The sequence below is a fragment of the Haliaeetus leucocephalus genome, unplaced genomic scaffold, assembly GCF_000737465.1.
Source record: "Haliaeetus leucocephalus isolate CR32 unplaced genomic scaffold, Haliaeetus_leucocephalus-4.0 Scaffold296, whole genome shotgun sequence".
NCBI lineage: Eukaryota > Metazoa > Chordata > Aves > Accipitriformes > Accipitridae > Haliaeetus > Haliaeetus leucocephalus.
In genome coordinates this window covers 65,562-87,842 of record NW_010972732.1, presented here as the reverse complement: position 1 = coordinate 87,842, position 22,281 = coordinate 65,562, and the positions used below count along the sequence as shown (strand labels likewise).

At 54.1% G+C, this 22,281-nt stretch overlaps 1 protein-coding gene across 1 annotated transcript in view; it reads right to left on the bottom strand.

The window, feature by feature from the left end:
* Positions 1-7,595: 7,595 nt before the first annotated feature.
* Positions 7,596-22,281, bottom strand: part of F8 (coagulation factor VIII, procoagulant component) — a 27,774-nt gene continuing 13,088 nt past the window's right edge. Inside the window, exons 11-27 of the mRNA XM_010570646.1 lie at positions 20,633-20,844; positions 20,189-20,339; positions 19,833-20,042; positions 16,888-18,536; positions 15,770-16,590; positions 15,290-15,455; positions 14,247-14,453; positions 13,441-13,669; positions 13,161-13,343; positions 12,838-12,954; positions 11,506-11,577; positions 11,105-11,190; positions 10,453-10,608; positions 9,497-9,641; positions 8,478-8,626; positions 7,986-8,162; positions 7,596-7,751 (exon numbers count right to left, since the gene is read on the bottom strand). Coding sequence (XP_010568948.1) covers positions 7,596-7,751; positions 7,986-8,162; positions 8,478-8,626; positions 9,497-9,641; positions 10,453-10,608; positions 11,105-11,190; positions 11,506-11,577; positions 12,838-12,954; positions 13,161-13,343; positions 13,441-13,669; positions 14,247-14,453; positions 15,290-15,455; positions 15,770-16,590; positions 16,888-18,536; positions 19,833-20,042; positions 20,189-20,339; positions 20,633-20,844 — 4,886 coding nt within the window. The remainder of the gene's footprint in view (positions 7,752-7,985; positions 8,163-8,477; positions 8,627-9,496; positions 9,642-10,452; positions 10,609-11,104; positions 11,191-11,505; positions 11,578-12,837; positions 12,955-13,160; positions 13,344-13,440; positions 13,670-14,246; positions 14,454-15,289; positions 15,456-15,769; positions 16,591-16,887; positions 18,537-19,832; positions 20,043-20,188; positions 20,340-20,632; positions 20,845-22,281) is intronic.

The window sequence follows — 22,281 nt, the reverse complement described above, 5'->3', positions numbered from 1 at the left end:
CCGGCCCCGCGCCGGCGCACGGGTGGTGCGGCCTCGTTGGGCCCCTGCCGCTTGCTGCGGGCAGCTGCCGAGCGGTCGGCGGTGGCGGGTGGTCCCAGAAGTGGCAGGGATGGGGCACAGCGTCGCCGCACAGGCGGCACATCAGCACCGCCAGCTGCCAGTCAGAGCCTCGCCTCGCTGCCCGCGTGGGGTCTTTTCCCCCGTGAAACAGTGTCCCCGTCACGTCTCTGCTGGGAGCGGCCCCTGGCCCGTGCCAGCCCCTGGACGTGGCCAAGCACTAGCAGAGCTGTTAGCCTGCACACGCCAGGGAGGGTGCTGACAAGCCTGGACGCAGATGGGACCCTGCTGGGGTGGACTGGCTGCACCAGCTCGCATGGTTGCCAAAACCAGGGCAGGAGGCTGGATCTGAGAAAGGCTTTGTCCCCTCACAGCCAGGGCAGAGGCCCAGCAATGACACCAGGAGCACCTCTCCCAAGCACCACTGGTACATACTTGGCTCTCATAAGCCAACAGTCATCCCTGGGCCACACTGCTGCGCAGAGCGGGGTGTGCTGTGCGCCAGAGTGCCTCTGAGGGGAGAAGAAGGAGGGCTTTCTCTGTGCTGTGGCAGAGACTGCTGTCTTCTCCTTGTGCCGTTCTGGGTTTTCCACCTCCTCGTGCATCTGTGACTTGCATGGCTATGGGTGGGATGGCAGACACCTGCATTCAAGAGCTGTGTGTGGTGGGAAGGGCTGTTGTCAAACTTTTTGTGCTCTTGCTGTGAGTCTTACTGATGCCAGAGCACAGGTGAAGTCTGCGCTTTATTTGGGCATGGGAAATTAATTCTGGTGGAATCTTCTTGAAGATAATCACTGAAAGGATTTTTCACGCCATCCCTGGGATCCTGCAGGTTTTGAGGTTTCCTTGCACCGGACTCCCACGCTGCTGCTCGACGAGTTCCCCAGGTTGCCTCGGTCTAAATTTACCCTAAGAAATACAAGAAAAAAGACGACCATAAATCCCTAGAGAAAGGAAACAAGAAAGCAGGGGAGTAAGAGGAGGAGAAAAAGAAAAGAAAGAAAATCTCTTGCTCTGACAGCAATTTTCTCCTGCCCTGTGGGAATAAAACTGCTCCTGACTGACTGGGCTATCAGAAAGCCCGGAGTGCTGTGAGACGTGGGGAAGAGGAGGAGTGGGAGCTGCAGGCGTTGATGCGACCGGCTCCGACAGCTGCTGTAATGCTGCCGGGAGGAAAGAGCCCCAGCAGCATAGCCTGGGCAGGGACCGAGGGGAGAGCTCTGCTGCGGCAAGGCAGCCCAGCCCTGCCCCTCACAAGGCGGGTGCTCAGAGGCGGGAAAGGTGCTGGGGGTCTGCCCGTAACACATCCCACAGGGGAATTCAGACCGTGTCACCGGGAATGCATCAACTTTGTACACAAATGGAGCCAGAAAGCTTACTTCTTGAGCAGACGCCCTGATCTGGAAACTTGGGGAAAGTTCTGATGTGAGCTTTGTGCTCTGGGGCCCTGTCTGCTTTTTTTTTAAACTTACTTTTAACTGTGGCCTCGTAGACTGGGGACTAGCTTTTGGTCAGCATCCTCCCTGGAGAATCTTCTCCTGCTGCATCTTCCAGAGGTGGCCAGAGGTGCACCTCCTCGCTGCCATGTCTTGCTCATGACAGTGGGGATTCCGGAGCTATGACCCAGAGAGCAGGACCCAGAGGAGCAAACCTGCCCCAGAGGAAGGGACCACCACACACGTACGTGAGGCAGCAGAGGAGCACCAGGGTGCCAGGGAGGACGTACGGGAGTGCCTGTGGGAAGTTCTCGTACAGGTGAGAACACGCGTCGCTCAGATAGTCCGCCAGCCAGGACCAGCGGACGCCTGTGGAAGAGACGTGTCCTAGTGACTGCGAGGAAGTGATGGGAGAGGGATGTGAGCCAGGGCCCACCCTCCCAGGAGATCTTTGTGGGACAGGCAGTGGTCAGGGCTGCTCGCCTCGGGGGGTTTGCTGGTGGCAGACTCAGGGATGTTCAATCCTGACTCAGATTTCACACACCCGATGCTGCCAAAAAGAACCCCTCTGATCCCAGAAGCTCTTTTGAGTCTTGCAGCAAAACTCCCTACTGGGGAGAGCAGAGGGACACTAGAAACCCTCCTTTTTCATAGATCCGAGTGTATTTTGAGGCAGGGCCAGGCCTTCTTCCCTGTGCTGGTGTGCAGCATCCAGCCCCTCTCACTACACACGCACACACGCACGCCTGCGCGCGCACCACTGCCCTCGCTCTGGAGCCACCATAAGGAACTTCAGCCCTGGGACAAAGCCAGTGCCCTCTGTGCAAACCGGTTTTACTTGCGTGCACAGCAAGCGGAGGAGCGAGCCTGGTCGTGCAGCCACATACATGGAGGACAAGAGGGTCATTTGGGGCAGCACAAAGAGTGTTCCCTGGTTGGGGCTGCTGGGTGCCTTGTCTGCTGCAGGCTGAGGCCAACAGGGTGGACAGGGAGCCCCCAGATCACGAGGGGCAGTGTGCCCACCCCTCCGGTGCTGGAAAACTTCATCCTTCCCAAGGAACTGCCTGGAAAACTCCAGCCCCCTGGGCTGAAGTTCCTGCAGTGCTCTCCAGCCCAGGACTGCCCCGTAGGGCTAGCTGCCCACCCCTTATCTCCTCCACAGCAGGTAAGTCAAGTGGATGGGGATGAAGAGGCAGAAACCCATGGCTCTGCCGCTCAGAGGCGGCTGGGGTGGGCAGTCAGGGCTGCTCGGGGCAGGCTCCTCCCGTCAGTCCCTCTCCTGTGGCAGCTGTTGCGCACTTATGTGGGATCACCTGGCTGGAGTCTTCTGCATCATCCACATGTAGCTCCAGATCCACTTCTGGCCCTGTCCTCAGCCTCACCACTGCCCAGCTGGGAGGTGGCCTTGGGCTTTGTTGAGGGAATTATGCCGCCTGCCAGGAATTATGCCACTCTCAACAGGGCTTAGCCCTCGGTTCCTGCTCAAAGAAGACAAGTCGCCAATCAATCCACCGAGTAAATAAGTGGCATATTTATCTGACATGCAGAGCAGCTCCAGCTGGGTGCCTCCAAAGAGGGATGCCCAACAAAGACGCCCCTGGGCAATTATACCCTTACAGTCCAAGTTCCTCACTCCTCACGCAACAGTTCTGACCAGTAGTAGTAGTATTAGGGTCTGGGGTCTTCCCGTTCTTCACTGGGTCCCTTCGTTGTCTCTAGGCGGGCTGTTTCTTCTCTTCTCTCTAAGGTTGCTGCGTCAGCTGACGACGGTAGCGGCCTTCCTTGCTTCCTGGTCTTCCAGCTCGAACCAGCTCTGGGGCCTTCTTTTACTTAACTAGGTAAAAGTTCAGTGTATCTGGATGCAAGTTCACAGCTTGCAGCCTAGGGCTTCAGCAAATTTAGCTACTAATGCTAAGCAAGTTATACGAAGCAAGTTCTGTGTAAGTAGTACACCAAATCGCACAACAGGCTTGCAGTGATGGTAGAAGATCAGGGCAGTCAGCACCAGGAGCAGAAGAAAGACAGCTATGAGGGCCACGTTTTGCAGCTAGGCATGGTGGGACCTGTGGCCCAGACTTCGTCTGCAGGGTTCCCTGGAAAGCCTGTAAAGTCAGATTAGGATGAGAAGATACTGGAGTAGGTCGGGGGCCTAGAAAAGTCCCAGGGTGCCTGACTGCATTCAGCACCAACAGATGTGCCCAGTAGGCTGGAGGATGCTGCTTGGACCGTCATCTCCCCTAGCCCTGCCCGGCTGACCAAGAAGGATCTGCAGAGCACTTTGGAGCATCCTTACGCAGCGGCTGAGGCAGCCTGGGAGGAGGAGTACCCATCGAGAGCAAGCCTTGCGTCTCCTGGAGAGAGCGGGCTGGCGGGAGAGTACAGACATACAGTGGGATGGGGGGCATGGCTTTGAAACGTGCCGCCCTGAGCACGTCCGGGAAGCAGGACGCCTTGCCTCCAGGCTCCTCTTGCACTCACGGGCTAGAAACAGGCTGGTAACAGTGTTGGGTAGGAGGCAAGAGGTACAGAGAGCAGAGAGAAGGCCTGCAATTAATCGTGGAACACATAGTAGGAGGGAGAAATGTGACAAGAGACACCTGACAGACAGAAAAGGGAAGTCTAGGTCTGTTCATTCCCTCTTGGTTACGTAGGGGGAAACCGAGGTGCAGGAGGTGGTGAGCCGCTTGGCCCTAGCTCCATGGCTGAGCTGGGAGTTAAGCTGTGCTTTCCCGAGTCCGCTTCGCTCCCTGTTGGCCACGGTCCCTGCTCAGGTGCTCCCTTCAGCACGCTGCTGCCCGTTTCTGTTATGTGCTGGCAGCTTTTTCCGAAAATGGTGCCCGTCTGCCCAGCTGCAATACCTGCATACATCTCCCACGTCTGGCTCAGGTGGGGGCTGCATACGGGGGGCTCTCCATCCAGCACAGGAGAAGCCAGATTCAGAAGCGGCCCTGGCCCATGGCTCATCTGGCTGGGGCTCAGCATTGAAACACTTTGCACACTTTGGATTGCAAAATAATCTCTGCTTGGGCTATGCTGGAAAGGGAGGGCAGGGATGTGTTTTGTCTTCCTGGAGACACCAGATAGCTTCGTGATCACTGGATCCCCCAGCCCAGGCAATCCTAGCAGCCGAGCCACGAGAAAGAGTAAGATCCCCAGCGCCCGGGAGGATTCGGCCAGGCAGCCCCTGCCGCAGCAGGGCTCTTTGCAGGGTGGTGACCAGGCAGGGCATCCCCTGGCCAAGAGGCAGAGGGCTTTGTGCTGGTCCAGCCCTTCCCCTGCACAGAAACGTCTGTGGCTTGGGGGAGGCTGTGATGCATCTCAGGTCTGCATTGCGCTAGGAGGAAACAGCGCCTGGTCTCCCATTCCCCACAAGCTAAATGTCAAGGGGCGCTTCCAGTAATGGGCACCAGAGCTTGGCAGGCTCGGACACGTCTGCCCACCTGCCCACAGCCCCTTCCCAGTGCTTTCGCTCAGCACAGCCGCCCCTTCACGGCTTCCCGGGCAGCTGAAGAACATCCTGGAGCTGCTCAGGGCTGGTTGGTGGACACTGCTCGGTCACCTGCAGAAGATTTCAGCCCTGTTTCCTCTTTGAAAATGATCCAGAGGGGACTCCGGTGCACACAGCTTTCTCTCTGACCTAACCCTGTGTCACCGGACAAGTGTGCCGCAACACGGCAGCCTGTTTCTGGAGGCGGGATGAGCCCGAGCATCCACTGGTACAGGCAGGGACCGTGTCCCTGCTTCACCAAGCAGAGCTGGGTACCAGCCCTGAGAGACAAGGCAGCCAGGACCATACGGAGCAGCCACTCCTGTGTGGCTGGCCACACCTGCATCTGAGCCAGCTCCTGGGTGGGCCTGTGGTCCTCACCAACTTTGTGTTGCCAAAACCCCCTGCTCTTGACCAACCCCTGTCAGCCCCTCACCCTGATGGGTATTTAAGCTTCAGCTGGTCAGGCCCAGCCTGGTCTGCAGTGGTAGCCATGGGCAGAGGGTGCAGATGTCTGCCCTTGTCCAAGGGCATCAGCATGGGGGACCGGGCCAGTTCCTCAGCGAGTGCGTGCAGGTCTCTGTCTACAGTCCAGCTGCTGTTTGGGGCTGAGCTGTTCTCTCTGCCATCAGGCCCTTCACCATGCCCGGGATGCTCCTCTGCACTGCTGGTCCAGAGACTGCAGCCAGCTGTCCTTGTGCAGCATTGGCCACTGCGCTCAGGAGAGATGTAGTTGCCTTGGAGCTGAGGAAGGTTGCCTTGAGAAGGGCCCAAGGTGGCAGGTTTTGGCCTCCCAGGCTGAAGGCTACCCTGCCTCAGGCAGGCATGCTCCCCTTTGAGAAGCTTATGGCTCCAATTCCTCTCTTCAGGCCCCACTTGCCAGGCAGCCCCTCCTCACATCTGTGCCTGGTGATTGTCAGAATGCAATCAAGCCAAAGGGTGATTGCATCTCCTGCTTGTTGCTGTAATGTAATCACTGCCAGGGCCACTGCAAAGGCTCCTTGTACAGCAGCGTGGAGCCCAGCAGCTGCATGAGGCTTTTTCAGCCCTCTGTCACTCGAGACACCAGCTTCTCATCTCCGCTGGGTGTGGGTGCCCAGACAGGTCACGTCACCGGGCTGATCCGCAGCATGAGTCCCCGCTTCCTCCGGACGCAGGCCGTGGAGGGAAGCGTCTGCGTGCACCACAGCCAGCCCAGTGCACCTGAGGGCGGGCAGGAGCTGGGTGGCTCACAGCAGCCGTTTCTCGCACAACCACCCTGCCTCATGGCCTGGGGTCCCCACCACGACCCTCCCCTGGTGCTGCCGTGCTGCCGGCAGAGCTCTCCTCAGAGCTGCCCCAGGCCACATCTCGTAGGTGTGAGCAGAGACTACCCGACTCTGATGGGGTGCCGTGGGAATCCACAAGCCAATCGCTGGCTGTGATGGCCTGGCGCACCTACCCTGCCCATCCCAGTGTGATGGCAGCCAGCACCTGGCTGATCCCCACTATTCTCCAGGACCCCCTCATAACCCTGCTAACCCTATGGCAGCTACCAGAGGTGTTTGTCGGGCTGCCTGGTTCCCCTGCCACAGAGGGAGGACTCACATCGCTGAGGATGGGCTGGCGCAGGCTCTGACAAGCCAGCAGCAATGACAGTGCTGCCACTGCCATGCAGGAGAGGCGTGGTGCCCAGGTCCACAGCCTGCTGGGTTCTCCAGGCCCTTGTGAGGTGGCCATTGTTCTGGAAGGTCTCCACCCCATGAGAGGCATGAGGCAGGAGCCAGTGCTATTCCTGGGAGGGGAAACATCTGCCACTGTTTGGGGCAGGTGCCAGGGAGGGAGCAGCCACCAGTTGTGGGAAGATAGCTCTGGCCCATGACACACCTTGCTGGGGATCATGGCAAGGCGGCAGCTCATCCAGCAGTCATGATCCCATCAGAGCTCCTGGGAGCCACAGGCACCTACAGAACTCAAGTGAGCAAGCAAGGAGGTCTTGCTCGAGGCAGCCTTGGAAAGCAGGATGATGGCACTCAGCCACGGCAGCAGGGGCATTATGGGAAGGAGATTAAGGGAAGTGGAGGACCAAAGCCCAGTGCCGAGTCAGGTTGAGCAAGCGCTGCCTCCCGTGAGCCACTGATCCCCATTGATTGTGAAATGGACGCTGGGGCCTGGAGCAGGGCCTCCTCCCCCAGCCCTTATCTTTGCTGCTTCCTCCTCCTCCAGGACTGTGACCAGGCAGTGGGAGCTCATGCAAAACGAAGCTGAGGAGCTCTGGGGCTAATTAATTACTAGCTGCTGGTAATGCTGACTGAACCCCCAGGGAATCCAGGGCTGGAGCAGAGGAGAAAGTGCAGAGAGATACTGGAAAATTACTGTTTAATTCTTCAGCATTATACTGGAAAATTACTGTTTAATTCTTCAGCATTATGTCTGACTATATGGCATCTGGTAGATGAGGGACAGGAAGAAGCTGATAACGAGTCAGCCACCGTGACAGCTCTGCAGGCCTTCTCCTCCCCGGCAGCAGGGTTGGCCAGGGCCCTGAAGGGCTGGCTCTGGCCCTGGTGAGAGTTCAGTGTCTGGTTGGATGCAGGTCCTTGGGCCAGCACTGCCCATGTCTGGCCCTGCAGCCATCAGTACTCCTGCTGAGTGTCACAGCCAAGGAACTCTATCCGCAGGGCAATATGGTTGTGCCACTGGCGGGGGTGTATCCTCACATAGCGGGCAAAGAGGGGGGGCTCCAGGCTATTCATCACTGTGCTGGTGTGGTCTTGGTTTGCCTTGAAAATCTGGAGAGGAGAGAGAAATCAGGGGTGTGCTCTCCTCTGCTGGTATAGTAAGCCCATGACTTGAAGACATGATCAACCCAATCACCACTTGGGAACACTTTAGGGAGGAAAAAGCACAGCCCAGCTCACCGCTCTTCCAAAAAAATCCCGTGAGCATGTTTGCTGCCAAGGGCTGTGCTTGCTGCCCTAGGGATGGCCATGGTCTGTCTCTGGCCGTGGAGCAGCTCAGCCTACCTTCTCCTTGCCGTCCTGCAGGACTGGGCTCCAGTGCTTGCCGTTCTGGCTGCTGGAGACAGCAAACTCCTTCACAAACATGTGGGTGAAGACAGCTTTGGCACCTTGGGTTATGACTGCAGTCACCTTCTTGGTTACTTCAAAGTCCACCTGCAACCACTCACTGGGGCTGTTGCTCTGGGGAAGGACAGACTTCCTTCAGACCTTCAGCAACAATGAAAAAGACACGTTCGTTGCAGCGGAAGCCAAGCTGGCCCTACACATAGTCCTGGGCTTCACCTGCCCTACCAGGTGTCTGGCTGGAGCTGCTGGGTGCTAAATCAGTGCAGCAACTCTTCTGCCTGTGTGCAGGCAGCTTGCACAGTGCACGTGGCTGTACACACTCCTCATGCAGCCCTGGCTAGGAGAGGTTGCAAGTACCCTGCCTTCTAGGATCCCACCTGCCTGCCCATGCCCCAGCTGCCTGCCTGGGGATCTCCTTGCATGGGCTACCTTTGGCCTCCATGCGTTGGTCCTCCCCTGCAGGTTCAGGCGGGCCTGTGAGGGTGACCAGCTGGAGAAGAGATTGGTGCTGTAGGAGGACGCGGAGATGTGCTGGTTAGGGATCCCTCTGTTCTCCATTCCTAGGGGCACAGAGCAGCCTGGAAGAGAGGAGTGATGCTTGTCAGAGGGAGGAACAGCCCCATCACGGAGATGCCTTCTGGCTGTTCACTGCCCCAGCCACCCTCCGTGCACTTTCCCTGGTTACAGGTTCTCCTGTGCCTTGCTGCAGTGTCATGGCATGGCTCAGGGCCCCTGTGTGCAGCATGGCTCTGGCTGGGGAGTGCCAAACTACACCTGCCACTTGTCCCACCTTCTTTTCTGCCTGGCAATTTTATCTAGGAGGAATGTGAAGAATTTGTGCATCTGCCAGGACATAAGGAGAACCTGCCTCCAGGGGAAGAACAGAATACCTGGCAGGGAAACACCCTGCACATGGTGTGATCAGGTGTGCATGTGCACAGCTGCCTCAGAGCCGGCTGGCAGTCTTGTGGCATGGAGCAACAGCACAGCCGCTGCCGCTTGTAGCTGCTGGAGAGTCTGTCCTGCTAGTGTGTGAAGCTAAAGAAAGGATCCCAGAGCACCACTGCCCCAGGTCACACTGTGGGCCAGAGCAGTCTTGCCTTGGAGTGGAGGAAAAGCCAATAGTGTCTGTCTCTGCTTGTTCCATGCTCCCCCAGACTGAGGCAGCAGCTCCCCAGCTATCAGCTTAGCTGCTGCTGGAGGTTTCTGGTGGTTCAGGAAAAAGTGGTGGTGAGAGCTGGCCCCGTGTTCTCCCTCTGGTATTGCTATCTCAAAGACCATAATGAAATTTTCCAGCTTTGTTCCCCCAACACCTCAATGCCATCTCCAGCCTCCTCCTTCCCCCTCCACAACTGCCTGGGGAGTCCTGAAACACATGGAGCTGGCACCCAGCACCCCAATGGATCAGGCCCCGGCTTTGGTGCTCGGTATCTGGAGGTGGGACATACTGTTCAGATCGCAGCCAATGAGCTCCATACGCAGCGTGGTCTGGATGCTGTAGTGAGTGGGGTTAATGCGGATGTACCGGGCTATGATTGGAGGGTTGAAGCGATTTTCTTTCACTCCGGTTGCATCCACATTTGCAAAGAACAGCTGCAAGGAAAGGGAGAAAAAGGATTGTTGTACCAGTGGAAAGAGAGCTAGACAGGACAAGGATTAGTGGGGAGAACATTTCTGTCTGACACTTCTGTATTTTATCACCATCCTTACAAGAGAATGGCAGCTCAGGGAAATGATTTGAGATGTGATTCAGACCAAATAAGTGTGAATGGGCCACATCAGGGTGAACCACTGAGAAACAGGAGGAGGAGAAACTTAGGGTCCGTGCAAATGAACATGTTTTTATATTTTCACCAAACAGAGGGGAGAAAAAGAAGAAAAAAAAAGTCAGTCCTGGGACTTTTGAAGCTGGGAAAATTCTGGCCACAGCTGGAGTACATGATGGAGGCTTTTCTGGATACTTTTCTTCTCCTGCTGGAATGATCAGCTTATGCATATTTAGGTTGTGGTTTTTTCTAATGAATAGAGATCCTACAAATCATCGGCATCTGCACAATGTTCTTAGAAAGCCAAATTTGCCTTTAGGGTCAAATAAGATATTCAGGCAAAATCTTATGCCTAGCTTTAAGTAACATGCAACATAACATTAAGTGGTGGATCTTACAGCCACTTGGGATTGTGGAAAGAAATAGCTCAGTCAATTTAAAATGAGACAGATGGACACAGACAGCAAGTCCCTTGCAGGATTCAGTCATCCTGGCAGTGAATGCTCACTGTTCCTGCCCTAATCAAATATCTCAGGGGCTCAGGAGATCTCTGTCTTGTATACAGAGCTCCCTAGCCCTCATCACCCCAAGAAACCCTACTCTGGGAAGATACTCTCCTCAAGACACATTCGCCTTACCATCTGGGTGCTAGTGGCATTCCCCTTGTATTTCCTCCACCTTTGCCCATCAAGGCTGTAGAAGACAACAAACTGGGAGATGTAAAGGCTGGAGAACTTTTGACGGGCCCCTTGGGTTTTTATGCCATGAATAATCATGAGATGCAAAAGGTCCACCTGAGGAACAAAAGTTAGGGATTCATTTCTGATGGAAAACCCGAGCCATGTTCAGGCAATGCACTATAAACCCATAGAACTCACTTACTCATGATAAAACTGCGCACAGATTATGAGCCTAGTTAAAACAGTCGTTCATAAGGGCACAAGTCAGCCAACAGCTAGGAGAGGGCAGGGAAGAGCTGTTTGGAGAGGTGAGCTGTTCTCACCCGGTCTTGGGGGGATTTTTGCACAATCCAATGCTGCAGCTGGACCATCAAGTGATTCCTCTGCTGCACTGAGGATGGATCTGGGTGTCAGGCCAGCAGCAACCGTGGCCAGACCAACTGCTCTTAGGGTCTCAGAGCTCCCCTCCCAGAGGGGAAGCAAGGGAAATAGCAGGACACAGATGGGGAGACACTGGCCATCTGCACAGGTCCTTCTGCACAGTGCATCAGCCATGAGCATGCCCTTGCAATGCCCTCAGCAGTGCCTCCAGCCACAGGGCCCCTTTTACCTGGATCCAGGCGTTGCTGCGGTCAGTGCTCCAAGCATTGATGGAGCCGGTGTTATGCAGCCTGGCCAGGTAAGGAGCCCACTGCCCTGTGAGGAGAGTGCACAGATATAAGGATGCTGCCCAGCCTGAGGTCGTGAGAAGTCCATCTGCAGGATGGAGCCTGACGATCACCTTAGGGTTTAGTAGCCACATACAGGGTGGCTGAGCACTGACATGATGGGCCAGACATGTGGGAAGGCACCTGCAGGTCCCCAGTGGGGCACAGACATGGGCATGGATGGAAGATGGACTCTGCCAGAGACCCAGCGTAGCAGAGCCTTGAGCAGGCAAGCCCATGAGTTGTGTTGGCTGAAGCTGGCCCAACCTCACCTGTCTCCCTTGCAGCAACAATCCCTACTCACCATACTGCCCTGAAGCTGTGATCTGAGAATCTGCAATGTGGCGCGAGGCCAGGCCGAGGGCGTTTCGGCAGTCTGCAGCCAAACAGGGAGAAGGAGGGAGAAAACCAGTGAGACTTGATTAGATAACAAGGCTTTTGAAAGAAAAGCTTAGGCTGGGTAGCAGCCTCCAGGCTCATGGAAGTTGTCTCAAGCCTCCAGGAGCCCCCAGGCTTGTTTGTCTCACACCAAATGGTGGGCTTCAGATGCTGCTGCATCCATCCCTGAATTTTAGGGGTGCTGGAAGTTCTTGCTCCCGATCCCAATGTCAGCAGCAGAGAGTTCCCAGTATCAGCCACAGCAGCCTCTTGCCGAACTCCTGTGCCTGAGACCCTGACCTCTCATTCCCATGTCGTGATGTCCCAGCAATGCTGACAAGTGTCTCTTCCTTATACCCATGTCTTGCTCCTGGGCCTTTTTGTTGCTAGGCCGCATCTTTTAAACATAAGTATCATGTTGCTAAAGGAAAGTCTGCCTGACACCCCTGTCTCTCTGTGTCTCTCTTCTGGTCCACTGAGCACAGGCTGTTTGTCTTTTATAATAACCATTATTGTTAGTGACTTGTCACACCTTGGCATCTCTGCTGAATGGCAAATGCTTCTGGGGAAAATGCGAATTTGAAATCTTAAGCAGATTTTTAACTTATGGAAACATTTTCTGGCTAACATTTAATACTGCTTTAGGAAGAGGAGAGAGACTGTCACTGTGTAATAAAATACTACTCTCACAAACCACTTCCCCCAGTGTTTACATATGGTGAGGTAGAAACATGTTGTTCTGGGGTGAATGGAGTCAGATTTCCTGTGGATTTTTGCAGTTGCTCTTGGGGCTCTTTCTATCAGAGCAACCTGCAGTCAGGTGGTGTTGCTTGCTGCCTCCTGCCATCACTCCGTGCCTCAGTTTGCCTCTTGACTTGTGGTTAGGCAGCTGGGTACTGTACCTTCCTGACAGTGTGGGCAGGCACCAGTGTGTGCGTGCAGTTGCTGGGGTAAATGCATTTTACAGCGCGTCCAGGGACCCTCAGTTTTGGAAAACAAGAGCTCTGGGAGCAAATATTTGGAGGCAAATGAAGCTGGTCTCCCAGCATTCACCCCAGCCATATCCCTGACTCTGTGCTCTCTGCTGGGCTGAATAGCGTTGCAAGGGCTGAAGTTGTGACTTTCAGAGTGAAAACCCAGAAGACCCCACTTGGGCCACCCCAGGGGAAATGCTGAGAGACCTGGGGGATAGAGATCAAAAAAATGCTGGCCATAGCCATGGCAGCAAGCAGGCCAGGGCATAAAGAGGATCACTCACTCAGGTTGTACACGAGGAAGAGAGCACTCATCCCAGCTTGCTGGTGCTCTCCCACTTTGCACTCTACCCGCCAGATCCCGGCATGTGAAGGCCACATCTCCACCGTCCCGAAGACACCTGGCCAGGAATGGAGAGCAGACCAGAGGAGAGTTACTGGCTGTAATGGGATGCCACAGTGCCAAGCACTGTGCAAACACAGAGCCAGACTCTTCCAGATCCATTCACCCTTCTTGCTATCACCCCGCAGGCTTAGCACTTCCTAACTGGCATGGACATGAAGCCCTGGCAGTTGGGGTGTGCACAGTGCCCCTGCTGCATCTCACCAGGATAAAGGTTGTAGACTCCCATGCGATACTCCTGGCTAGTCCTGACACTGAACATCTGCCCATGAAAGTGGACGGAGTGGATATCTTCAGTGCTGCCCATGTTCAGGAGGTGCCATCGGACCCGTTGCTGCTGAGCCATCACCAGCCCAGGCAGTGTGTCACTCACATAGCCGTTGATGGCTGGGGAAGGCAGCAGTCAGGAGTGGCTCAAGGGTCCAGGGTTTTTCCATCCCAATATAGATTGTGGGAGGGCAAGGGCAAGGGCAAGGGTCCTCACCATGGAAGGAATGGTTTCTCTTAAAGTCAGGGTTGTTCTGCTGGATGTGGCAGGGAGGGCGGCAGTTCCTCTCCATGTTCTCCAGGAAGTACCAGCTTTTGGTCTCGTCAAAGATGGTGAAGAGCAGGGAGAACTCCTGCACAGCCAGCTGCCGCCTGAAAACGAAGTTCAGCACGCCACGGCGGCAGATGATCAGTGGCCCAATGAGGCCTGAGTGCAGGTCCTTCTCCTGCCAGAGAGCCAGGAAAGAAGGGTTTGCCTTGGAGAGGGAGGCAACACTGATGCCTGCAAGTGGCACAACAGCGAGGAAAGCGGTGGCCCTGTCGGCATCCCTGGCCTCGCTCCCCCTTATGCACAGGGCATGGCATGTGCAGGGTAGGAAGGACATGCTGGTTTCACTGGGGGATCCCCACTCTGCCCCTAGCTAAGAAAGGCTGTGCAGCAAGTGTTTGCACATGCTTTCAAAGGAAGTCTATCCAAGTGTCCAACAGTCCCTACCCCATTGGAACCCATGGGCCAAATTCAGCCAGCTTTGGCAGAGGGGTAGGGGACTGCAGAATGCTAGTTCCCTACAAGTCTCATAAACTGGTACAACTGGGGAATGGGGGAAAAACCCAATTAAGAGAAGGGAAGAGAAGAGAAACCACCAGCATGCATCATCACTGTATTAGACACCTGAGAACCTACACTGCCGCAGGCTGCTTTCAGCACAGCACCATATGAAAAGCCCTGACCTCACAGCCAGGACCCAGGCAGGCTGCCCATCTCTTCTTCCAGGATGCCCCATGGAGCAGGATCCCACATACCAAGTCCACATTGGAGAAGTAAGCCCAGGCCTTGCAGTCGAACTCCTGTGTGGTGGGTGCCATCTGGGGCAGGACTTTCCAGGAGTACTTCCGGAGCTCGCCAGGCTTCACCACATCTCCACCCTGTGTTGCACCCTGCATGTCCTCGTAGGCTTGCAGTGTGGAGTGGAATGAGAAGGGCCGCGAGGCCAGGTTCTTGAATGTAACCTGCACAGGAGGAAAGGCAAAGCAAAGGGAGTGTGGGAGGAGGCTAGGTTCAGCACTGAGAGTGCCCTGGACTCTGGGGTTGGATCCAGCCAGCTGGCGGGAAGGAGGCAGTCATGTCCCCTGTGCTTAGGCCTCCAGCTGGGCTCCATGCAGTGGCCAACTCCTGCTGAACCACAAGCTGTGGCTGTGCAGTGTGATCCCCAGTGGAAAGCACATCCCAGTTGTGCCAGCAGGATGAGGCCCTCTCCCTGCTCAATGAGACCAAGGTCAGCTACACTACTGTCTCTGGAGCCCAAAGGTGCTGAATCCATCCTGGTGAAGATTTCAGTGAAAACTGGGCATCTTCTCCAGGCATAAGAGTCCCAAGCCTGGTGAAGAGCCTTTCACCTCTTCCTTAAGTGGGTGCTGAGGGACCTTTGGTGGTGAGGGAAGCCCAAGCCTGCCCTCACATAGAGCACCCAAAGAAGCTGTACTGAACCCTGCTTAGCTCATTACCCTTTTTGCAATCCCTTCACCCAAAAGGCTCTCCATGGAGCCCAGGAGCTGCTCAGGCCATGATGTTACAGGAGTTGGGTCTCTCTCAGGTCCAGGGCTTTGCATCTGAACATTCCAAGGTTCTTGCTGGCCCATTCCTCCAGCCACTGAGGTCCCTCTGAATGGTGGCTCTGCCTCCCAACCTGGTGCCATCCACATGCCACGCAGGGTGCCAACAGGGCAGCTCCTGCCCCTGAGCCCTGAAGGTGACCTGCAGGCCCACCTCAGCACTCCCACTGGCTGAGCACAGACAGCAATGGGGGGATTTTAGGTTTTATGGGAAATGGGAATTTTCAATTCACCATGATGACATCTTCAACTTCTGCCCTGATGTATGGCCCAAGGATGCCCAAGTGCTCATCCAGCTCTCCTCGCAGCAGCGGCTGTGTGAAGGAATCGTCCATGTACTCTCGGAAAACCACCTTGCGGTACTGCTGGAAAGGCTTCCTCCTGCCACTCCAGGGGTCCCTGCTGGGGTGAGGGCAGTTAAGCAAGTCAGGTGATACTGTCCCATGGGGAGGGCATCCATGGCAGGGCTGCTGCAGGGCAAGGGTGATGCAGAGCCTAGACCATCCCTGACCCATTTGCAAGGAAGCTCAAGGTTGCTGGAGTTACGAAGCTCCCCAGGTGGAGGGGAGGAGCTGGGAGCATCCTTCCCCTGGGCTGCTTGGCTGGATTGTACAGTCATAGACCTGTGATCCTGCCTGCCAGGACATGCCAACTCACGCATCAAGCCATGCCACACAGTGCAGGAGGAATACTTGCGGGACAGTCACACTTACATGGCTTTTAGGAAGTGCTGGGGTCTCTGGTTCCCGTATTCCCACATCACCTCCACCGCTGCAATGAAGTATTGCCGTACCTCCCCCTGGAAGGAGCGTGGGTCATGCTCCTCTTCCCCATAGATATCGAAATCCTCCATGGTCTGCTCTGTGTCACCATACTCGTCATAGTCTGGCTTGTCAGCCTTTAGCCTCGAGGGGCTTAAATAGGTCCCGTTGTTCAATAGTGGTCTCTCCCTATGTCCTGGGGCATGGTTCCTCTTTCCAGCTGTGCTGTTGCTTTCCTGATCTTCCTTAGGCTCTCCTAGGCCATGGTCCTCTCTTTTCCTGGTTTCTCTGAGGACGTCTTCCCCACCAAGCACCTGCCATCCATCCGGACTGGCTTGCATGTATTCGGCTGGTTTTTTGGTAGTGCTGTGGTTGTGAGCAAGGCTGCCTGGAGACAGGGAATAGTTCTCTTTGGAAGCTGGTTTCATAGGGATTTCTTCTGGGCTTTGCCCAGATGTGCTCTCAGGCACGTAGCCCTCCATGACATTGGCCTTGAGCTGCTGAGGCTGAGGACTGAACTGACCTAGCTGCTCCACAGAGTTTGTCTCCTCCTCCATCTGGCTTCTCCCCTGAACTTGCTTACTCCCAGGAGCCCCCCAGACAGCACCTTTGCCCAGCTGCAGCTCAGCCAAAGCTGCGCTCTGCGAGCCCCCAGTGTGTCCCGCTGCCCCAAAGGAGACTGGATCCCAGTTTGAGGCCAGGTCTGCAGCCACAGCAGCAGCCTGTGTTTCTGAGCTGCTTGCTGCCATCACCACCTTGCTCCCCAGTGCTCCCTGCATGGGGAAGGAGCGTCCACTGCGCTGGGCCCCCTCACTGCTGTTCTGTACACCCTCATCTGTGCTTGGCCTCTCCTCAGGATGCATCTCGTCAGCACTATCTCCAGGCAGAGCCTGTGGAGTATCCCTGCCCATGTGTAGTCTCCCTTCAACCATGTTTGATTTTTCTTCCAGGCTTTGCTGGGCCACCATCACCTCAGGCAAAGTGTCACTTGATATCAAGGACCTCTTTTTGAAGTGAGTGCTGCAAAAAGGGGGATGAGGTCCACACGCCTTTGCGGCTTTCTTGTTCACTGCTGTCTCAGGGGTCTGGCTGGCCAGATCCTGCTCTGCTTTGTTACCCTTAGAAAGGGGCTCCCTGCTGCCAGGCCAACTGGTGTTGGGAAGACCCAGACCACGCATCAAGCCTTTGCTCTCCAGTGACCTGGCTTGTCGAGGCCTCCTGTCAGGGCCACTCACACTCGGGGCTGGATTTCTGTGTCTCAGAAACTGCTCAGGGCTGTTTAAGAAAGCATTTGGGAACTGCCTTGTGTCATTGGCCATGACGTTTGATTCAGGAAAGGCAAGATTGTCCATCTCTGGCAATTCCTTAGTAGCTGTAGCATCCTGAAACACTTCCTCCAAGATTAATTCATCCCTCTCTTCTGTCATTACATAGTTGGAAGGCTCAAGGTCATTGGTGTGTGCAAAGGTGGCTTCAAGAAGGCTTGTGCCTTTGGCAAGTTCACTGGCTTCTTGTTCTGTGCCACTTTTTGCAGGCAAGGAGTTACTCTCATCTGTGAGGATTTGTTCCTGTACAGGATTGCTGGGTCCCAGGTCTGAGAAAGAAACATTTTCCCTTTCAAAAGATTCATAAACGCCTTGCAAAACCACTTTGTGAGGTCTTTTTTCCAGCCTAGCATCTAGCTCATTTGAAGAATAATTGCTTTCTTTGGTGTGACTGTGAACCACAGCATGAGAAGTCCTGTTGTCTTCTGTCTTGTCTGAAGATGCAGAAGGATTGTCCAGTGTGGAGGAAGAGTTATGATCAGTACTTAAAGCCAGTTCTGTATTGATTGTCTGCTTTGACTTGTATAGATTTAAGGATATTTTATCAACCCCTCTTAGCAACTTGTCCTCAGCACCCTGTGAAGATGTGCCTTGAAGTCCCAGATTGCGCTCCAGGTCATTCTGGTGAAATAAGCTCCTGTTGTCTTGAAGAGGAGCTTTGCTAGCAGCATAAGCAATTGAGTCCCACAAGCTAGTTGCATGAGTAGTTGTCTTCAGAGGCTCTGGTTCCAGGATGTGTAATGTACCACCAGACTGGACTATTGTCCTTTTTACTGGCTCCTGAACCTCTGAGATTTTTGTCTCCTTCTTTCCTGCCAGAGTATCTCCTGGAGTTTGTATGGCTTGGTGCAGCTGTTGCTGACCTTCTGAGCTCACTGTACCATGGACCCTTCCACTGACACTCGCCAAGTGTTCTCCAGGTGGGAGAGCTCCAAACCCTTCGTCCTGGCTGATGATTTTTGACAATTCTTCATCTTCCAGGAAGGAGTCATAGGACACTGGCTCATACTTTGTCTCTGGCAGAGAAAACATGGAAATATCAGGTGGATGTGGGACTGTTCCTAAAAGTGTTGATGTGCCATTGGAAGAGGGATCAGAAATCCTGCCATTGCTCAGGAGGGCCCCATGGCTGGGTTCTGTCAAGCACAATCTTGGCTTCTCTGTCTCATTTCTGGAAGAGGTGACGTTCAGTTGGTCATTCACACATGGCCTATACCATCTCTTTCTTTTAGAGAAGGCCCTGGGTTGGAAGTCAAAGGCACCTTCCTCCTCCTCAAAATCCACATAGTCTTCCCCATCAGGGTATTGCTCATGCTGGCACTGCAAGACTGTGAACTTGGCATGCATCCCTCGGTCTCTGAAATCAGGATTCAGGCACCCCAGCGTCCAGATGCCTGTCTCAAGAGAGGACAAGAGGACACCATCAGCCCACCACAGCAGGAAATCAGAAGACCTGCCATCCTCATGCTGCTCCCTTGCTAGTGCAACCTGTATTTTCAGGCAGACTCTGGCTTGTGGCAGTGATTTCATGTTTTCATAATCCCTAGAATATCTTACAGCTGGACTCACAAGACATCAGGGTTGCTGGCAACATCAGAGCTAGTCCTGACAAGCACCATCAGCAGGGCCAGTGTTTCCTGCCAGAGCTTAGAGAGCTACACACACCTGAGAGGCCCCAGCAATAGCTTGGTGAACAGTTAATGCACTGAGTACCCACAGAGCCTCCAGGATTATTGCCAGCAGCAGAGTAGTCAACTTAATCCACCCTCAAAGACATGCTGGTGCTGTCAAATACACCTCTCTCCCAGACAGACTCATCACATCTTTCCCACTGAAGGAGAAACAAATGAAAAGGCTGCCCCTTGCTCACAACCCCAGTCAATGTATTTGCTCCCCACAGCGGGTGCCTCTTCTCCAGGCACCAAAAGGTGTGTAATAACCAGGCTCTGACACTGGAGAGAGCAGTCATCTGCTGCTGGGCAAGCTGCTTGCCTGCTTCGGATCAGCAGGCAAAAATCAGAGCTCAAACTGATGCAATGTTTGGCTGGGTTTTAGAAAGCTTCCTGAGGTATCTAGGAACCCTGTCAGCTTGCTTGGGGTGCAGTGCTCATGACCATCATATCAGTGTTTGCAATCACATGGTAAATTCTGTTTCCTCTGTGAGTGAGGAAATGGTTAGCAGCACCACTTTCGCAAATGCTAAGGAAAAAATGCTGAGTGGGGGGAAATAAAACCAAACTCTGAAGCAAATCCTTTCTAGGACTTCTCCATGGTTGCGATTTCTGTCCTTGCAGAAATCTTGCGGGAGATAAATGGTATGCCAGCAGCAGCAGCTGAAACCACAGCAGGGACAGCACTGCTGCTCTCCTTGACCTCCGAGCTTGGAGCTAAGGGTGCAGAGGTAACGTCCATGGGGCTCACATTACTGCAGCCAGCTTACTGGCTTGGCAGCATGTTTGACCTTAACACACCCTATTAATGAAATAAAACACAGTAATTTAATTTCTTTGATTTAAGCTTTGGAAGGATTTAATCATTGCCTCTTACTTTGCTCTTCCAGCAGGTTGCGTGTCTCTTTGCTCTCAGGGCTGCCAAAATGTGATAGGGTACCAGAGACCTGGCTGGAGGTCCTCACTTATCTCTGCTATGATGACAAGCCCATGGTTTGTAGAATAGCCCATGTTACTAACCTGGCTTTTCCAAACTCATGAAGACCGTTTCTCCAGAAAATGGGAAAAGGGTAAGCACGTCCTCAAAGACCATGTTGCGCTTGAATGTGTTTCCAGAGAAGAAGATGGAGAGGAAATCTGTTTGGGCCCCAACACTCAGGACATACCAGTACACAACTTCATGCAGGCAGAGTTTTGGTTGGAGGTTGTCAAACACATAGCCATTAATAGCTGAAAGAGAGTGGGGTGAAACATTTCATCAGGACCTAATTCCCCCATGGCTGCTGAGCTGCTGCATGTTCCCTATTTGTTCCCTGGGGCAGAGATGACCCTGTGTCTGCCAGGGCTTTGCAGGGACCCCCTGGCTGAGCACTCACTGTGCATCACGTTGGAGGCATAAAACTGGGGGTCCTGGGTATCCACATGGGCTGCGTCAGTGCAGAACCGCCTGATGTTCTCCTCCAGGTACCAGCTGCGGTTCTCATCAAAGACTGAAAAGAGCACCAATCTCATGTTGTCTGACATTATCTGGAAGGCAGAGAGGGAAGCGGTCATTCCTGGTCTGATCGGAGTTCCCCTGGGGCCCAGTGTCTTAGCCTGGGTGCATGGGGAACAGTTTACTGCTATTTCACAGGAGTTAGTGTCCACATTTGGAGAGAAGGGAGTATGCAAGGGAGTATGGGGAAGGCAGGGGCATTGGGACTGATGGTAGGGTTGAAGAGAACAGGACAGACAAATTTGGTTTTACTCAAATATTTCACCCACGACAGTTATTCCAGCCTTTCCAGCCTGGCAGTTGAGGCAACAAAGGAAGGACCCACCTGATTTCCCCTCTGATCCATGGACTTCTTAAAGCAGATCAAAAGGGGCCCAATCAGGCCTGAGGCCGTGTCTCGGACCGGGTCGATGGAGCTGTAGTAGAAACGGGTGAGGCAGCGAGGATCTGCCTGCGTTGGCCCATCCTCAGTGGTGACCCTCCAGCTGTAGGTGAATGACTGGCCAGGGGGGATAGGAAAGTCCTTCACATCCTTATCTAGCAACACACAGCCCAAGGGCAGATCAGTTAGGTCTGGGTTGCTCCTGCAAGGGGTGATCACACTTTTTAAAAGAGCTCAGAAAGGAGGTTTCCTGACCACACAAGTTGCATAGAAAAATACCCAAACCCATGCCCACACTGGGATGGCACACTAGCTGCTAGCATATGCTTACGTGGAAAGTTGATCTGGACAAAAGGAGCCCCTGGGACTAGATGAGGATAGAGAGGCATATGCCTGATTTTGAAAGCCCTTGAAAATCCTGCAAACTGGAAAATTTGCCCAGTCTCAGCTGTGTCTGGGCTCTGGGCTGCCTAAAGGAGTTTGCAGATCAAGGTACAGAGCTGGGTACCAGAAGTGGCTGAAAGACAATGCAAGGAAAGATAGATTTTTAAGCAAAACCAGCTAGACCATGAGAAAAGCAAGGAGGTCTGGAAGGAACAGAAGGAAAACTCAAATGCAAATAAATCCTCTGAGCATTCAGCAGGATCTTGCACTGACATAGCTTTAGGAAAAGACCTTTCTCTGTTCCAAGTGCCCAGCTGAGCAGCTATAAGAGCATGGTTTGCAAAGCTCATGTGTCAGGGTAGGAATAGCTCTTTTTATTTATACTCCCCTAAAGAGCATCATCCCTGTGCTCCAGGACCATGACTTGCCCGCTTTCACAGAGTTAAATCGCTGCCAAAGCTGGTGAGACATGTCTGGCTGGGGGATGTTGACAGAGGGGCAAGGACAGGGCTCTCAGCTCCTTTGCATGGCTTGGCTCCTTTCGTCCTGCCAGCTGATGGGCTGCTTTGCACTTTTGACTCTCCTGAAGGAAAACCTTAATTTAGATAGTAACACATCACAAAGCTGACCTAGTTCACTGAACTCCTTCTGTCCCGTTTCTGCCACCTCTGCTGCAGCAGAGGAGCTTTTCTCCAGCCTCTGTACTTGCGCCTGTCACAGCAATGCACCCGAAAGGGCAGAGAAGAGGAGGGGAGGCACAATTTTGTCCTGGTGGGATATGGGATTGCCTTGCACAAGTTGTGATCCTGGGAGCATGCTGGCAGGGGATGAAAGCAGTCTGGGAAAGGGACCTGGTAACTCAACAACCACAGAGCAAAAACAGCTGTCGTGGTTTAACCCCAGCCAGCAACTAAGCACCATGCAGCTGCTCCCTCCCCCCCCCCCCCATCCAGTGGGATGGGGGAGACAATCAGGAAAAGAAGTAAAACTTGTGGGTTGAGATAAGAATGGTTTAATAGAACAGAAAAGAAGAAACTAATGATGATAATGGTAACACTAATAAAATGACAGCAGTAATAATAAAAGAATTGGAATATACAAATGATGCACAGTGCAATTGCTCACCACCCACTGATCCACGCCCAGTTAGTCCCCGAGTGGGGATCCCCCTGCCCCCCCCCCCCCCCCCCCCCCCCCCCCCCCCACCT